This window comes from Schistocerca nitens, chromosome 1, assembly GCF_023898315.1.
Source record: "Schistocerca nitens isolate TAMUIC-IGC-003100 chromosome 1, iqSchNite1.1, whole genome shotgun sequence".
Lineage (NCBI taxonomy): Eukaryota > Metazoa > Arthropoda > Insecta > Orthoptera > Acrididae > Schistocerca > Schistocerca nitens.
This window is the reverse complement of record NC_064614.1, coordinates 225313184-225332831: the sequence shown is the minus strand read 5'-3', so window position 1 is coordinate 225332831 and position 19648 is coordinate 225313184. Positions and strand designations below refer to the sequence as shown.

At 44.6% G+C, this 19648-nt stretch overlaps 1 protein-coding gene across 1 annotated transcript in view; it reads right to left on the bottom strand.

Moving 5' to 3' along the window:
- LOC126246203 (mitogen-activated protein kinase kinase kinase 15) overlaps positions 1 to 19648 on the bottom strand; it is a 188760-nt gene that overhangs the window by 157014 nt on the left and 12098 nt on the right. Inside the window, exons 3-4 of the mRNA XM_049948376.1 lie at positions 14806 to 15000; positions 6266 to 6438 (exon numbers count right to left, since the gene is read on the bottom strand). Coding sequence (XP_049804333.1) covers positions 6266 to 6438; positions 14806 to 15000 — 368 coding nt within the window. The remainder of the gene's footprint in view (positions 1 to 6265; positions 6439 to 14805; positions 15001 to 19648) is intronic.

Below are 19648 nucleotides of genomic sequence, written 5' to 3'. Positions count from 1 at the left end.
ACAATCACATTCAGGTACAATAAATAATACACTTAATATGATCAATCAATTTCCTGGGACACAATAAACTATGGCTAAGTTTACTAAACTTCATCAACTTATTCACTGTTATGCAATAAGTCTCATTCTGTTTCATCAGTTGAATACATGTGAGGTATAAAAATTTCCTGCACATCAGAATGAGATTTTCACTCTGCAGCAGAGTGTGCACTGATATGAAACTTCCTGGCAGATTAAAACTGCCCACGAAAGGCAAAGGTCCCGAGTTCGAGTCTCGGTCCGGCACACAGTTTTAATCTTCCAGGAAGTTTCTTTCCTGCACATGTTGACACAGTACACACAACACACCCTGCACAATGAATACATAAGTAATAGTTCCAAACATTTAGAAATCCTCTCAGTGGTGGTCCTCCCCCCCCCCCCACCACCACCACCACCACCACCACCACCACCACCACCACCACCACCACCACCACCACCACCACCACCACCACCCCTCCCCCATGTATACTGGCACTTATAAGATAATTAGAACAGTAGTTAACTAAACTGTCCACTTAAAAAATGTGCAGAACGTACTACAGATGAATTGCCATAGCAAAGTACAGTTACTGGTTGTGTAAGGCAAAATACAGTTACTCTTTGTGTAACAGGTTCTCAGATGGAAACAAAAAGGTGTGTTATAATCACGTGGAGCAACTTATGGAAGACATTCAATCTCGCAAGAAAAATACAATCATATGTAATGACTTCAGTACTCTTTTCTCAAAGCCCAAGAAATTCAAAGACAAAATTATAGGTTATGCAGATATTTTTATTAATAATATTCCATTTCCAGTCACAATACTTTTATTTTCTACTATCCACCACAATTCAGAGCTCCAATTCCATTTTCAAGGACTGTATGGAAATAATCAGTGTTACTTCTGCATCAGTTTTGCAACTACTAGTAACAGAATGACACAGCTGCTATCTTTACAGGAAAAACTGTCTCAGATGGGATTAATGAGAGAATTGAAGTACTGAAACATATTATCTGTGCTTGACAACATAACATTTGTCTTCTGCGCTGATGGAAAACTTCGGCATTTACACTTACATTTGGAATGATTTAGCAGCATGAGTATGACAGTACTGTATCATTCGAGTTATATCGAGTTATATAGTACCATCATAACTGTCCCAACAATCAGTACTCTCTCTCTCTCTCTCTCTCTCTCTCTCTCTCTCTGTCTCTCTCTAAGGATACGTAAATTAAATGTATTTTATTTATGAGCCCAGCACACCAGTTCATTTCATACAGCCTCCAACTCTGGCATTTTCAACAACTTATATGTTAAATGGTAGACAATTATTATTCACATATAGTAACTATTCACTTAGCAAAAGCAGTAACTTTTTAAGGTTGTTTTCCCTAAATGTAGGTTGGTTGATGGGATGTTTAAGGGGGGGACTAAACAGCGAAGGTCATCAGTCCCCCATTCCAAAATCAGGCGAGCCGAAAATCTACGGAGCAGGTAAAAACCAAAGGGGGAGGAGACGTCCCCCCAGGCGCTAAAAGAACACAAATGCAGCAACAAACACTACAGACAAGAACAGGACAGAGGAACACCAGACAGAAAGAAACAGAAGAAAGGAAGATGGCCGGAGACTGGTTGACTGACCACGAGAACAAAAAAGGGAAAGAGTCAACCATCTGACGGCACACCAGAACAGCAACAGACACAAGGACAAAAGACACAGAAAGGGAAAGGTGCAGGACCTCCCTAAATCGAACCATAAAAAGGACTACCACGGATAAAATGTAAAACATTGTCAGCCATGGAGGCATCGTCGGATAAAACCAAAGCCAAAGTGCCCGGGAGATTAAAAGATTGCCGGAGTGTGCGCAGCCGAGGACACTCCAGCAAAATGTGGCCGACCGTCAGCCGGGACCCACACCGACACAGGGGGGGATCCTCCTGACGCAACAGATGGCCGTGCGTCAGGTATGTATGGCCGATGCGCAGCCGACACAGGACCACCGAGTCCCTGCGAGAAGCCCGCAGGGAGGAACGCCACACATCGGTCGTCTCCTTGACAGCCCGCAGTTTATTCGGGGCTGTCATGCCACGCCACTCAGCAGCCCACATCCCAAGCACCTTACGGCGCAACACCAGCTGCTGGTCGCGAGCCGTAAGGCCGATCGCCAAAGCTGGGGCGTCTATCGCCCCTTTGGCCAGCCTGTCAACACGTTCGTTCCCCGGGATGCCGTGACCTGGCATCCAAACAAAAACCACCGAACGACCAGAGCGGGTAATGGTGGAAACAGACTCCCGAATAGAGGACACCAGAGGAGAAGAGGGATAGCAGCGGTCGATGGCCTGGAGGCTGCTCAGGGAGTCACTGCAGATGACTATGGACGTACCTGAGCAGGAACGCATATGCTCAAGAGCGCGCAAGATGGTCACCAGCTCTGCAGTAAAAACACTACAGCCAGCTGGCAAGGAGCGCTGTTCAACATGGGCAGCGTGAGCAAAAGCGTAGGCAGTGCGACCATCAACCAGGGAACCATCGGTGTAAACCGGCTCACAGGCCGGAAATGAGGCGAGGAGCGCAAGAAAACGGCGACGGAGGGCCACAGGCGGAACCGAGTCCTTGGGTCCCTGTGCCAAGTCCAGACGGACGGACGGCCGGGACAAACACCAGGGAGGCGTAGGTGCACGGACCCGGAAGGGAGGCGGAAGAGGGAATGAACCCAATTCCGACAGCAGGGGCTGAACGCGCACAGCGACGGAAAGCCCAGACCTAGGTCGCCGTTCGGGCAGATGGAGGACCATGGCAGGGAAAAGCAGGCGACGATTGGGATGGCCTGGCGAGCAATGCACGTGGACAGCATAGACGGCGAGCAGGCTATGGCGGCGAATCCGCAGCGGGGGAACCCCGGCCTCCACCAGTAGACTATCCACGGGGCTGGTACGAAAAGCGCCAGTTGCAAGCCGGACCCCACAGTGGTGTATGGGGTCTAACAACTTCAACACTGAGGGTGATGCAGACCCATAGGCCAGGCTCCCATAATCAAGCCGAGACTGCACAAGGGCTCTGTACAATCGCAGCAGCGTGCAACGATCTGCATCCCAAGACGTGTGGCTAAGGCAGCGGAGGGCGTTGAGGTGCCGCCAGCATTTTTGCTTCAGCTGAGTAATATGAGGAACCCATGTGAGCCGAGCATCAAACACAAGTCCCAAGAAGCGGCAAGTGTCCACCACTTCAAGCAGGTGGCCGTCGAGGTAAAGTTCAGGATGAGGGTGGACCGTCCGACGCCTGCAGAAATGCATAACTCAAGTTTTGGCTGCAGAGAACTGAAAACCGTGAGTCAGAGCCCACGATGCTGCCTTCCGAACGGCTACCTGCAGCCTGCGTTCGGCGACTCCCGTAGTAGTGGAGCTAAATGAGATGCAGAAGTCGTCGGCATACAAAGAAGGAGACACCGACGACCCCACGGCTGCAGCCAGACCATTAATGGCCACTAGAAATAAGGACACGCTCAACACCGAGCCCTGCGGGACCCCATTTTCCTGTGTATAAGATGAACTAGAGGCGGCCCCGACTTGCACCCGGAAAGAGCAGTGCAATAGAAAGGTTTGAAGAAAAGCCGGGAGCCGACCACGAAGACCCCACGCATGCAGCGTGGCAAGAATGTGATGCCTCCATGTGGTGTCATACGCCTTCCGCAGATCAAAAAATACAGCAACGAGATGCTGACGTCGGGCAAAGGCCGTACGGATAGCAGACTCCAGCCGCACCAAATTGTCCGCTGCAGACCGGCCCCGACGGAAGCCACCCTGGGATGGAGCGAGGAGACCGCGCGATTCAAGGACCCAACACAAACGCCGCCCCACCATACGTTCGAGCAATTTGCACAAAACGTTGGTGAAGGTAATGGGACGATAGCTGTCCACCACCAGTGGGTCCGCACCGGGCTTCAAGATGGGGACAATAACACCCTCTCGCCATTGCGACGGGAACACGCCTTCGCTCCAAATGCGGTTAAATACCGCGAGAATGTGTCTCTGGCAGTCCCTGGAGAGATGCTTCAGCATCTGCGCGTGGATGCAGTCCGGTCCTGGTGCTGTATCAGGGCAATCGGCGAGGGCAGCGAGGAATTCCTTCTCGCTGAAAGGAGCATTGTATTTTTCAGAACGACGCGTGTGGAAGGATAACGGCGTCCGCTCGGCTCGCTCCTTTAGAGAGCGAAAGGCGGGGGGATAAGATGCAGTCGCAGAGCTCTTAGCAAAGTGCGCGGCAAGCTGTTCAGCAATGGCGGCAGCGTCCGTGCAGACAGCGCCGTCTAAGGAGAGCCCAGGTACACCTATAGGGGTCTGGTATCCATAAATCCGCCGGATCCGGGACCACACGAGCGAGGGGGAGACATGGGAGCCCAAGGATGAGACATACCTCTCCCAGCACTCCTGCTTACGCTGTGCAATGAGACGACGGGCCAAGGCACGGAGCCTCTTAAAGGCGATGAGGGTCTCCAGAGACGGGTGCCGCCTATGACGCTGGAGAGCCCGCCTACGGTCGCGAAGAGCCTCAGCAATCTGCGGCGACCACCAAGGTACAGCCTTCCTCTGAGGGAGTCCAGAAGAGCGGGGGATGGCAGCCTCGGCCGCCGAAATGATGGATGTGGTTATGACACGTACCACCCCGTCAATGTCACCCTGTGGGGGAGACTCAATGGTTGCAGCAGAAGTAAAAGCCGGCCAGTCAGCCCTGCGGAGAGCCCAGCGGGGCAGGCGCCCAGAAGAATGACACTGGGGCAGTGACAAATAGATGGGAAAATGGTCACTACCACACAGGTCAGGATGCACTCTCCAGTGGAGGGATGGGACAAGTCCGGGGCTGCAAAGAGAGAGATCGATGGCCAAGAAAGAGCCATGGGCCACACTAAAATGCGTGGGAGCACCGGTATTCAAGAGGCTAAGGTCGAGCTGAGCCAACACATGCTCCACGGCCCGACCGCGGTCATCGGGGACAGTCCCACCCCATAGAGGGTTGTGGGCATTGAAATCGCCCAGAAGCAGCAAAGGTGGCGGGAGTTGAGCCAGCAGTGCAGCCAAGACATGCCGGGGGAGCTCCCCATCCGGAGGAACGTAAACAGAGCAAACTGTAATAGCCGGCGAGAGCTCAACCCTGGCAGCGACTGCCTCTAAAGGCGTCTGAAGGGGTACTGGCGAGCTACAGACAGAGTGGTGAACAAAGAGGCAAACTCCACCTGATGCTCGGTGACAGGCAAGCTACTGTGGGGAGTGACGGTAACACGGACGTCACCCAGCTTATCACACAAGAGCAACGCTCGTGACTGGGCTGGGGAGGACGTCTTGAGGAGGATGGACCCATTCCTCATTTTTGACAACCCCGCCACTTCCCCAAACTTATCCTCCAGGTGTTCCACAAAAACAGAGGCTGGAGTCACCATCAGTCCTGCTGCAGACAAGATATTGCGGTACGTAAGGCTCCCGCTTGGCACTAGATCGGCGTCCCTCCCATGGCGCAGCCAACGAGGGGAACGTCTGAGGGTCATATTGCGCAGCATCAAAGTCGACTCTACCTCGCTTAGAGACGCTGGTGGCCGTGCGACCACCAGCTTGGTGTGATTTATTGCGCTTCATTGCGCCACATCCGCCCAGATGCCACCTACTCCGAACGAGGGCTCTCCCCAAGGGCGCCACCCAGCCAAAGCAACGGGTACCTGGCCGATATCCCGTTGCCCGGAGTCCCCATGCCCCAGACAAGATGGGCACATACTCCTTGGCATGCATGGGGAGGAAACAGCTCTGGCATCTGTAGTGCGATCCCTGCGTGGTCAGGGGGCTACCACCAAGAGGGTACATGACGACCCCACCACAACGGACTGGCTACCGTGCTGGATTTTAGGTGTCGAAAGGGTCCACAGTTGTCGTGGGCGCTAAGAAGAAGATTGCGCACAAGACGAGAAGGAGACAACCCAGAAGATGTTGGGTGTAGTCCCCCCCACACGACAATAGGTAACATGCAAGATGGTGGTGCATGATGGACCAATAGAAAAACACCACGTAAGGTGTCCTTCCCCAAATGGCACGCACTAACAACGGAAATTTGGAAAAAAGGAGGTCAAACCCAAGAGGGGACCATCACAGAAGGCCGAAACATTTGAGACTCCTTTTAGTCGCCTCTTACGACAGGCAGGAATACCGCGGGCCTATTCTAACCCCCGAACCCGCAGGGGGACCCTAAATGTACTTACTTTGACTGAATTTCTACATCTTGGAGTAACTTTTTCAGTTTGATTGTTAAATGTTGTTTAGGATCCAGAGAGCCTTCTTCTCCTGTAAGTCTTGCAGCTGCAGGATTTGTTGTAACGCACGTCCCACAGTCAAGAAGTCGATACGACACAAAGGTATAGCTGCCACATGATATCTGTAAAACACCTACTACTGTAAATCAAAAATAATTACAGCTTCATATTATAAAGGAATATTAAAGAATACAGTGAATTAAAAACCACCACCATATGAATAAAGGAAGGAAGGTAATAACAGTACCATCATCATCAATGTCACCAGCAACATTCCTGTATCACAGGTCAGGAAGGAAGACGAAAAAAATCAAAAAGATAATTGATGTAAGAACAAATGAGTTTATTATTACTATTATTATTATTATTATTATTATTATTGCAGTACAAGTACATGAAAAAAATTGTCAGTGGATGTAAATTTACAGCTGACAAGTTTGATGAAATTCAGTTAGAAAGTTGAAATGTGCACCCACCCACTGATATCACATGGATATAAACATTATAAAGGCCAACCGTAAAAAAAAGTAAACTGTAAAAAGCAGATTCACTGCACAATATGCACTGCAAGTAATTACAAAATCTTACAAAATTTTTAAACACATTTAATTTACATGTAGTGCCAGTGCAAGATGATCTGTGGAATTTTAATAAATGTTATGCACGGCTAGTAAAAATGGTGTTTAAATTGATAACTAACTGTAAGAACACACTCAACTTCTTTTTGAATACTGGTCGAACGCATTTCAACTTAGGGAATATGCCACATAAAAACTAGCAGATTTCCCAGGAAAATACCAAGTAAACTCCTCGCAGTGAATCTAATAAACAAACATAAATGTAGCAATGCAGTGATAACAATAAGATATGCAGTTGCAATTGAAATACTGAGATTCGAATACTCAAGTAATAGACACAGGACCTTTTTTTTTCCTTCTAGTGTGGTTACAATTGGAAGTTGCATGCACATAATAAGTTTCTGGAGATTTTAATAGTGTGGTTACACACATGAGGTGTATGCACACTGCAAGCTTCTGGGGACGCAGAACAAGAGGAGACAGAAGTTTGAAAGCAACCAATGTAATACATAAAGATGAAAATATGTCAAAGTAAAAAAAAAAGTAGTCAGAAAGAATTTTAAGAACAGAAGAGGATTCATTTGTAGACTACAGTATGAAACTCACATGAAAGAAGAGAGCAAGGACAAAGAGAAACTGTGAAGCATCCAGTATCAAAGAGATACTGAGGAAAGTGAACTGAGGGGGAGAAGAAGAGCCAAAACAATGTTAGGTACAGATAAAAGTCCTATAAATAAGAAAAAAATATGAAATACTGTTGAGAAAAAAAAGAAGGGGGGGGGGGGGGGGGGAGACCAGACTTCAGAAGCATCAAGACAATTCCATAGGACTTGTAGTCTTAGAAAACATTTTCGACAGCATAAACTGGTGTTTGATGTTTGAAACCCTCATAAAAATAGTTGCACGCTACAGGCAAAGACTAGTAATATACAATGATAGGAATGCAGTTCTTGTCTACTACTCAACCTGCTTACCACAGAAGAAATAAAAATGAGAAAAAGTTCAGAAGAGGGATTCAAGTTCAAAGTTAAAGGATAATCAATGATAAGATTCCCTGATGAAATTGCTGCCCTCTGTGAAAGTAAAGAATTACAGGACTTGCTGTATGGACTGTATCACCTGTTGTTGTTGTTGTTGTTGTGGTCTTCAGTCCTGAGACTGGTTTGATGCAGCTCTCCATGCTACTCTATCCTGTGCAAGCTTCTTCATCTCCCAGTACCTACTGCAACCTACATCCTTCTGAATCTGCTTAGTGTATTGATCTCTTGGTCTCCCTCTACAATTTTTACCCTCCACGCTGCCCTCCAATGCTGAATTTGTGATCCCTTGATGCCTCAAAACATGTCCTACCAACCGATCCCTTCTTCTAGTCAAGTTGTGCCACAAACTTCTCTTTTCTCCAATCCTATTCAATACCTCCTCATTAGTTACGTGATCTACCCACCTTATCTTCAGCATTCTTCTGTAGCACCACATTTCGAAAGCTTCTATTCTCTTCTTGTCCAAACTGGTTATCGTCCATGTTTCACTTCCATACATGGCTACACTCCATACAAATACTTTCAGAAACGACTTCCTGACACTTAAATCTATACTCGATGTTAACAAATTTCTCTTCTTCAGAAACGATTTCCTTGCCATTGCCAGTCTACATTTTATATCCTCTCTACTTCGACCATCATCAGTTATTTTACTCCCTAAATAGCAAAACTCCTTTACTACTTTAAGTGTCTCATTTCCTAATCTAATCCCCTCAGCATCACCCGATTTAATCTGACTACATTCCATTATCCTCGTTTTGCTTTTGTTGATGTTCATCTTATATCCTCCTTTCAAGACACTGTCCATTCCGTTCAACTGCTCTTCCAAGTCCTTTGCTGTCTCTGACAGAATTACAATGTCATCGGCGAACCTCAAAGTTTTTACTTCTTTTCCATGAATTTTAATACCTACTCCGAATTTTCCTTTTGTTTCCTTTACTGCTTGCTCAATATACAGATTGAATAACATCGGGGAGAGGCTACAACCCTGTCTCACTCCTTTCCCAATCACTGCTTCCCTTTCATGCCCCTCGACTCATAACTGCCATCTGGTTTCTGTACAAATTGTAAATAGCCTTTCGCTCCCTGTATTTTACCCCTGCCACCTTCAGAATTTGAAAGAGAGTATTCCAGTTAACGTTGTCAAAAGCTTTCTCTAAGTCTACAAATGCTAGAAACGTAGGTTTGCCTTTTCTTAATCTTTCTTCTAAGATAAGTCGTAAGGTTAGTATTGCCTCACGTGTTCCAACATTTCTACAGAATCCAAACTGATCTTCCCCGAGGTCCGCTTCTACCAGTTTTTCCATTCGTCTGTAAAGAATTCGCGTTAGTATTTTGCAGCTGTGACTTATTAAACTGATAGTTCGGTAATTTTCACATCTGTCAACACCTGCTTTCTTTGGTATTGGAATTATTATATTCTTCTTGAAGTCTGTGGGTATTTCGCCTGTCTCATGCATCTTGCTCACCAGATGGTAGAGTTTTGTCATGACTGGCTCTCCCAAGGCCATCAGTAGTTCTAATGGAATGTTGTCTACTCCCGGGGCCTTGTTTCGACTCAGGTCTTTCAGTGCTCTGTCAAACTCTTCACGCAGTATCTTATCTCCCATTTCATCTTCATCTACATCCTCTTCCATTTCCATAATACTGTCCTCAAGTACATCGCCCTTGTATAAACCCTCTATATACCCCTTCCACCTTTCTGCCTTCTCTTCTTTGCTTAGAACTGGGTTGCCATCTGAGCTCTTGATATTCGTACAAATGGTTCTCTTCTCTCCAAAGGTCTCTTTAATTTTCCTGTAGGCAGTATCTATCTTACCCCTAGTGAGACAAGCCTCTACATCCTTACATTTGTCCTCTAGCCATCCCTGCTTAGCCATTTTGCACTTCCTGTCGATCTCATTTTTGAGACGTTTGTATTCCCTTTTGCCTGCTTCATTTACTGCATTTTTATATTTTCTCCTTTCATCAATTAAATTCAATATTTCTTCTGTTACCCAAGGATTTCTATTAGCCCTCGTCTTTTTACCTACTTGATCCTCTGCTGCCTTCACTACTTCATCCCTCAGAGCTACCCATTCTTCTTCTACTGTATTTCTTTCCCCCATTCCTGTCAATTGTTCCCTTATCCTCTCCCTGAAACTCTCTACAACCTCTGGTTCTTTCAGTTTATCCAGGTCCCATCTCCTTAAATTCCCACCTTTTTGCAGTTTCTTCAGTTTCAATCTGCAGTTCATAACCAATAGATTGTGGTCAGAATCCACATCTGCCCCTGGAAATGTCTTACAATTTAAAACCTGGTTCCTAAATCTCTGTCTTACCATTATATAATCTATCTGATACCTATTAGTATCTCCAGGATTCTTCCAGGTATACAACCTTCTTTTATGATTCTTGAACCAAGTGTTAGCTATGATTAAGTTATGCTCTGTGCAAAATTCTACAAGGCGGCTTCCTCTTTCATTTCTTCCCCCCACACCATATTCACCTACTATGTTTCCTTCTCTCCCTTTTCCTACTGACGAATTCCAGTCACCCATGACTATTAAATTTTCGTCTCCCTTCAATACGTGAATAATTTCTTTTATCTCGTCATACATTTCATCAATTTCTTCATCATCTGCAGAGCTAGTTGGCATATAAACTTGTACTACTGTAGTAGGCATGGGCTTTGTGTCTATCTTGGCCACAATAATGCGTTCACTATGCTGTTTGTAGTAGCTAACCCGCACTCCTATTTTTTTATTCATTATTAAACCTACTCCTGCATTACCCCTATTTGATTTTGTATTTATAACCCTGTAATCACCTGACCAAAAGTCTTGTTCCTCCTGCCACCGAACTTCACTAATTCCCACTATATCTAACTTTAACCTATCCATTTCCCTTTTTAAATTTTCTAACCTACCTGCCCGATTAAGGGATCTGACATTCCACGCTCCGATCCGTAGAATGCCAGTTTTCTTTCTCCTGATAACAACGTCCTCTTGAGTAGTCCCCGCCCGGAGATCCGAATGGGGGACTATTTTACCTCCGGAATATTTTACCCAAGAGGACGCCATCATCATTTAATCATACAGTAAAGCTGCATGTCCTCGGGAAAAATTACGGCTGTAGTTTCCCCTTGCTTTCAGCCGTTCGCAGTACCAGCACAGCAAGGCCGTTTTGGTTAATGTTACAAGGCCAGATCAGTCAATCATCCAGACTGTTGCCCCTGCAACTACTGAAAAGGCTGCTGCCCCTCTTCAGGAACCACATGTTTGTCTGGCCTCTCAACAGATACCCCTCCGTTGTGGTTGCACCTACAGTACGGCCATCTGTATCGCTGAGGCACGCAAGCCTCCCCACCAACGGCAAGGTCCATGGTTCATGGGGGAAGCTGTATCACCTACTGCGCGTAAATCAGAGAAAGATTGCACTATTAAGGAGTAACAGCAGTAGCATATGCGACAAATGTAATGTCAAAATTAGGGAACTCATAGTAGATAAAGTGACAGTGTTCTGCTTTCTTGGAAGCAAAACAAGGCATGGAGGAAAAAGAAACAAACTGGCACAAGCAAGGAGTGCATTCCTCAATAAAAAGAATTCCACTAGTATCAAACTTTCTGAGAATGTACAGCATTGTACAGAAGACTGAGAAAACTAGAAAAGAACAGAAACAAAGTATTTGAATGTGATTTTACAAAAGGATGCTGAAAATTAAGTAGGCTGATAAGGTAAGAAATGAGTTTCTCCACATAAATGGTGGGGAAAGAAATACAATCATCACACACACACACACACACACACACACACACACACACACACACACACACAAACCAACCAGCAGAAGGGACATGATATTAGGACATGTGTCACAACATCACAGAATAATGTCCGGGTACTAAGAGTGACCCACAAGGGGCAAAACTTGTAGAGGAAGGCAGAGACTGGAATATATAGGACAAGTAACAATCCTGGGTGATTTGCTACTCTGAGATGAGATTGGCGGACCAGGGGTATCATCAAACTCGCCAGAGGACTGATAACCTCTCCTACCCCTAAAAAAGATACAAAAATAAAGTGACTGACATACTTGAAATAGACACACACATTCCTCTGACAATTTGAAACCTGTCCTATCTTGCCACACCTATCACCCAATCATCAGTCAAAATTGATGAGCTATTGTTTCAAAACTTGGGAAAGGAGAGAACATAGTGAAGTCATCCACAAATGATGAAGATTAGACAGGTGTCATAACGTCAGATGTAATACAACTGATTGCTATAGCAGACTACCATACTTATCATAGATCCCTTAGAGACATCATTTTCCTGTTCAAAGGTATGTGAGAGTACAACTAACTAACTAAAAGAAAGGGGGGAGAGGGGGGGGGGACCTTGACAGAAAGAACCATATAAAGATGAAAGGCCTAATTGTAAAGCTGACCAAAAAATTATTATCTACTCTAATTTGATTACTGTGAGTGACAGTGGAGTAAAAGATGAAAAAATTATCATTTGTCACTAGAATGTAATTCTAGCATTGCACCATAATATACTCATATTTGGTGTTGTGTCACCGTATAATAAGATTTTAATGAAAGAGATTGCACCACTCTGAGGACATTGCTCACAAAGCATGTTTGTATTCAGAACTGGAAGGAACAATACATACCATCACTTCCATACCTGGGCACGTCTCAGATGGCTCGATAAATATCAGTATAAAGCACTTAAAATGTTTCCAAGAGCAATGAAATCTAATGCAAGTAATGCTCTCTTAGTGCTGGCCACAGAGCCATAACACGTCACAAATACTTAAGTAGGAACTTTTTATTAAAATGGTCCCAGCCCATACAATCCTGACTTTGGCTATGGTTATTCAAATGACTGTGTTTTGAATTAGTATATATCTAATCATAAAAATTCAAGGGTCATCTAGACCAACACTTTGAAAAAAAGAGATGAATGTGGGTGCGCATACTGGGCTATCACCTATCAGAGCAGTTAAAACGTCATGCTGTACGAGGAAATTATTATTATGACAGTTGATTGGTTGGTAGTTTTGGGGAAGGAGACCAGACAGCATGGTCATCGGTCTCATCGGATTAGGGAAGGATGGGGAAGGAAGTCGGCCGTGCCCTTTCAGAGGAACCATCCCGGCATTTTCCTGGAGTGATTTAGGGAAATCACGGAAAACCTAAATCAGGAGGGCCGGATGCGGGATTGAACCATCGTCCTCCCGAATGAAAGTTGAGCTTGTGGCTAAACAAGCACTTCTTTATGCCGAGAAACATCTTTCTGATCAGATCGTTATCCTCTCTTATTTCAGATCAGCACTTGAATTACTGAGCTACCTCTACAGTGGACAAAACAATCGTCCAGTGACATACAATACTATGAATCTCACATTGAAGCTCAGCAGTGGAAATCAGCAGACTGATACCCCAAAGCAACAATGGAGAGAGGTAAAATACCAACAGCAGATCTTTTAAATATCCTCAAAGCAGTACTCAGAGACAAGCGGAATGCATAATGGCAAGAGTCATTCAAATACAAAGGCACCAGATATGTGAAGATTAATCAAGTACTGGTTATTAACTTCTGGCATGCGAAGCATCAATGCTCCAAAAGATTAAAAAACATTATAACAACCTCACTTTCAATCATAGCTGCTGCGGGAAACACCAACATCATATTGGCTTGGTGGCATCTTCTCTATGTTACTGTGGTAAATACAGGAACGCCAACCTCATCTTCTTTGGCTGTCCAAAGAGAGATGAAGCAGCAATTCAACTACCACAACTTTTGTATGAAGCAACAAGTCAACTACCACAACTTTTGGTCAACATAGGCTGTCCTCCGTCACTTTCTATAACCACATTGCTATGCCTAAATGACTTATAGTGCACCCACTAATATATTGACTCTTAATGGATCTGCAGGTCACCTTTTAATGTATATGTGGAGCGAACAGAGAGAGAAAAGTAAGTAAACTGTTCATTATTTCAAAAGTAATTGCCATAACTGTTAATACATTTTTCCACTGTGAGGCACCATGGCGAACGCCTTCACAGAAAAATGTCTGCAGTTGTCTACCAAACCAGGAGTGTACCCAGGTGTTTACCTCCTCGCCTGAAGCAATCTGAAAGCCACAAAAATCTTTCTTAAGGGCTCTAAAAATCTGGAAATTGCACGGGGAGAGATCAGAACTGAATGAAGGATGTGTAAGGAATTCCTAGTGGAACTACTGCAGTGCAGTCAAAACAACAAGCACTCCAGCTCCAGGAAAGCCATGATGACCTTTTTCTTTGATTACAAGGACCCACTGCTCACTCACTTTCTGGAACAAGGTGCCATAATTAATGCCCAATGATATGTAAACACTTTGCAAAAATTGAAGCATGCCCAGGAATGTTGACAGATGGCAACATTCTGTTGCAGGATAATGCCAGTCCGCACACTGTCCTGGTTGTTTTGACTGTGTTGCACAATTTTCACTGGGAAACCTTTACACATTTGCCATATAGTCCCAATCTTTTGCAATGTGATTTCCACTCGTTTGGAGCCCTAAAGAAAGATATTTGTAGCTGAAGAGGCGCATCGCAAGAGTACACTCATGGTTCTGTAGGCAATGACAAACAATTTTTCATGAAGGCACTGACCATCTCACAATGGGATAAACTTATTCACAGTTATGGTAATTACTTTTGAAATAAAAACAATTTACTTACTTTTCTCCCTCTGTCTAATTTTCATTTGGTTCACCCTTATCCATTGGTTCAAATACATGCCTGAGTCCTACTCATGTGCCAAATAAGAAAGTGAAATATTTCTTATTGCAACATCTATTTACGTTTTACAGTACTTCACATACTACACCTTACCTTCAGTCTTAAAGTTGCCTCTGTATCGAAGTCATTATATAGTAATATATTCTCCTTCATCCCAAAGCTTTCACGGACTCCCAAATGATAGAAGAGAGAACTCTGCTGAATCTGTACTGACAGATCCACGACTGCCACATCAGCATTATAAAATGTATCCAACACATTTGTTTCACCAAAATCCAGTTTTTCAAACTAGAAAAGAAAGTACAGTTAAGAAATAATTACAAATTGGTAAATAGAGCTGAAGTAGGAATGGGTACAAAAAAATTTGTCTAAAAGAAAACTAACCCTCATTATCCCCCCCCCCCTCCAACACACACACACAGTTTTATCATTGGTTTAACAGGTATAACAACAATATTACAAAAAGGACATGACACAGAAATGGAGTTAAATACCAGACAGGAACAATGAAACAGCTCTAAAAATTTAAGCTTTACTAACAGAGTAGGCTAATGGTCCTTAGATCATCAATATTGCATTACCAAACAAATGTTCAATGCACAGATTTCTTGGTCCATCACAACTGAAGAATCAGCTAAATACTGTGACCCATATCAGAACTGCTCCTCTTCAGATGTTCTCACTGCTGGATTTTTTAAATATTGATCATACAATTCCACCAACCTGTCACATACTTACAACATTTAAATAGTATCAATGTAAGTACGCTTAGTAATACTATGGACTATGGCTATGACAGCTCATAGAGCACTGCAGTTAGTCAAAGTGAGATTTTCTTATGGATGAGTGTGGGCCTTTACAGAATTTTTGTGATATAATAACCCACAGTTGTTTCATTTACGAAAGATCAACCTGTCCACAATGAGATAATAACAAATATTGAACAATTTCACTTTATTAAGCACTGTATTTTCATCAAATAATTTTATTCCTGCTGATGAAAAGAATGTCGTTACTGAGAGAAGAAGCAAAACACCCTTATCTCTGATGACACTCACCATACAGGACGAAGTACAGGGTTTGATTACTTAGAGAGTCTTTAAGCCACTCACAAATCTGAGAACTGATTCCACATGCATAGGCCTTTGTTAACAGTCTGCAGTGGAGCACCATTTTAAAAACTTTCCAGAGATCTAGGAATATGGAATCTGCTGTTGTCCTCCATATATGGTTCACAGATATTGTGCGAGAAAGGTCAAGCTGAGTTTTGCACAAGCGAAAGTTTCTAATCTGTGAATGGAAACTTTTCTGTCTCAAGGATTTTTATCATATTCAAACAAAAATACACTCAAAAATACTGCAGCAAAGTTTTTTTTATTTTTTTTGTTTGTTTAGCTGTTTGGAACTTGGCTATGAGTGATAGAATCATGATAAATGCAAGCTAAGTAAGGAGTCAGTGCCGAGGAGTACTCTCTATAAAACTGAACTGGGATTCTATCCGAACCCACCCATTTATTTGTTTTCAACTCTTTTGGCTGCTTCTCATATGCCAGGGAAGCCTATTTCTACACCTAGCTTACTGGAGTCTGTGTGACGATCAAACCAAGGTACAGCTGTACAGTCCTCCTGCCCAACTGATTTTTCATGAGGTTTAAAATATTTCCATTGCTTGTGAGTCGTTGAACGAACTGCTCAAGACTATTTTCGAACAATGTGTTCACAACTGAGTTTCTAATCTGTGAATGGAAACTTTTCTGTCTCAAGGATTATATATATATATATATATACACACACAAAGGTGATGTGACTTACCAAATGAAAGTGCTGGCAGGTCGACAGACAAACAAACAAACACAAAAAACATACACACAAAATTCAAGCTTTCGCAACAAACTGTTGCCTCATCAGGAAAGAGGGAAGGAGAGGGAAAGACGAAAGGATGTGGGTTTTAAGGGAGAGGGTAAGGAGTCATTCCAATCCCGGGAGCGGAAAGACTTACCTTGGGGGGAAAAAAGGACGGGTATACACTCGCACACACACACACATATCCACTTTCGTTCAGTAAGTCACATCATCTTTGTTTTTATATATATATATATATATATATATATATATATATATATATATATATATATATATATATATATATATACCGAACGAAAGTGCTGGCAGGTCGATAGACACACAAACAAACACAAACATACACAAACATACACACGAAATTCAAGCTTTCACAACAAACGGTTGCTTCATCAGGAAACAGGGAAGGAGAGCGAAAGACGAAAGGATGTGGGTTTTAAGGGAGAGGGTAAGGAGTCATTCCAATCCTGGGAGCGGAAAGACTTACCTTAGGGGGAAAAAAGGACAGGTATACACTCGCGCACACACACACACACATATCCATCCGCACATGCACAGACACAAGCAGACATTTGTAAAGGCAAAGAGTTTGGGCAGAGATGTCAGTCAAGGCAGAAGTACAGAGGCAAAGATGTTGTTGAAAGACAGGTGAGGTATGAGCGGCGGCAAATTGAAATTAGCGGAGATTGAGGCCTGGCGGATAACGAGAAGAGAGGATATACTGAAGGGCAAGTTCCCATCTCCGGAGTTCTGACAGGTTGGTGTTAGTGGGGAGTATCCAGATAACCCGGACGGTGTAACACTGTGCCGAGATGTGCTGGCCGTGCACCAAGGCATGTTTAGCCACAGGGTGATCCTCATTACCAACAAACACTGCCTGTGTCCATTCATGCAAATGGACAGTTTGTTGCTGGTCATTCCCACATAGAAAGCTTCACAGTGTAGGCAGGTCAGTTGGTAAATCACGTGGGTGCTTTCACACGTGGCTCTGCCTTTGATCATGTACACCTTCTGGGTTACAAGACTGGAGTAGGTGGTGGTGGTGGGAGGGTGCATGGGACAGGTTTTACATCGGGGGCGGTTACAAGGGTAGGAGCCAGAGGGTAGGGAAGGTGGTTTGGGGATTTCATAGGGATGAACTAAGAGGTTACGAAGTTTAGGTGGGCGGCGGAAAGACACTCTTGGTGGAGTGGGGAGGATTTCATGAAGGATGGATCTCATTTCAGGGCAGGATTTGAGGAAGTCGTATCCTTGCTGGAGAGCCACATCCAGAGTCTGATCCAGTCGCGGAAAGTATCCTGTCACAAGTGGGGCACTTTTGGGGTTCTTCTGTGGGAGGTTCTGGGTTTGAGGAGATGAGGAAGTGGCTCTGGTTATTTGCTTCTGTACCAGGTCGGGAGGGTAGTTGCGGGATGCGAAAGCTGTTTTCAGGTTGTTGGTGTAATGGTTCAGGGATTCCGGACTGGAGCAGATTCGTTTGCCACGAAGACCTAGGCTGTAGGGAAGGGACCGTTTGATGTGGAATGGGTGGCAGCTGTCATAATGGATGTACTGTTGCTTGTTGGTGGGTTTGATGTGGACGAACGTGTGAAGCTGGCCATTGGACAGGTGGAGGTCAACGTCAAGGAAAGTGGCATGGGATTTGGAGTAGGACCAGGTGAATCTGATGGAATCAAAGGAGTTGAGGTTGGAGAGGAAATTCTGGAGTTCTTCTTCACTGAGAGTCCAGATCATGAAGATGTCATCAATAAATCTGTACCAAACTTTGGGTTGGCAGGCCTGGGTAACCAAGAAGGCTTCCTCTAAGCGACCCATGAATAGGTTGGCGTACGAGGGGGCCATCCTGGTACCCATGGCTGTTCCCTTTAATTGTTGGTATGTATGGCCTTCGAAAGTGAAGAAGTTGTGGGTCAGAATGAAGCTGGCTAAGGTAATGAGGAAAGAGGTTTTTGGTAGGGTGGCAGGTGATCGGCGTGAAAGGAAGTGCTCCATCGCAGCGAGGCCCTGGACGTGCAGAATATTTGTGTATAAGGAAGTGGCATCAATGGTTACAAGGATGGTTTCCGGCGGTAACAGACTGGGTAGGGATTCCAGGCGTTCAAGAAAGTGGTTGGTGTCTTTGATGAAGGATGGGAGACTGCATGTAATGGGTTGAAGGTGTTGATCTACGTAGGCAGAGATACGTTCTGTGGGGGCTTGGTAGCCAGCTACAATGGGACAGCCGGGATGATTGGGTTTGTGAATTTTAGGAAGAAGGTAGAAGGTAGGGGTGCGGGGTGTTGGTGGGGTCAGGAGGTTGATGGAATCAGGTGAAAGGTTTTGTAGGGGGCCTAAGGTGCTGAGGATTCCCTGCAGCTCCGCCTGGACATCAGGAATGGGATTATTTATATATATATATATATATATATATATATATATATATATATATATATATATATATATAACAGAGGGAAACATTCCACGTGGAAAAAATATATCTAAAAAGAAAGATGATGAGACTTACCAAACAAAAGCGCTGGCAGGTCGATAGACACACAAACAAACACAAATATACACACAAAATTCAAGCTTTCGCAACAAACTGTTGCCTCATCAGGAAAGAGGGAAGGAGAGGGAAAGACGAAAGGATGTGGGTTTTAAGGGAGAGGGTAAGGAGTCATTCCAATCCCGGGAGCGGAAAGACTTACCTTAGGGGGAAAAAAGGACAGGTATACACTCGCACACACACACATATCCATCCACACATACAGACACAAGCAGACATATTTAAAGACAAAGAGTTTGGGCAGAGATGTCAGTCGAGGTGGAAGAGTAGAGGCAAAGAAGTTGTTGAGAGACAGGTAAGGTATGAGTGGCGGCAACTGGAAATTAGCGGAGATTGAGGCCTGGCGGATAACGAGAAGAGAGGATATACTGAAGGGCAAGTTCCCATCTCCGGAGTTCGGATAGGTTGGTGTTGGTGGGAAGTGTCCAGATAACCCGGACGGTGTAACACTGTGCCAAGATGTGCTGGCTGTGCACCAAGGCATGTTTAGCCACAGGGTGATCCTCATTACCAACAAACACTGTCTGCCTG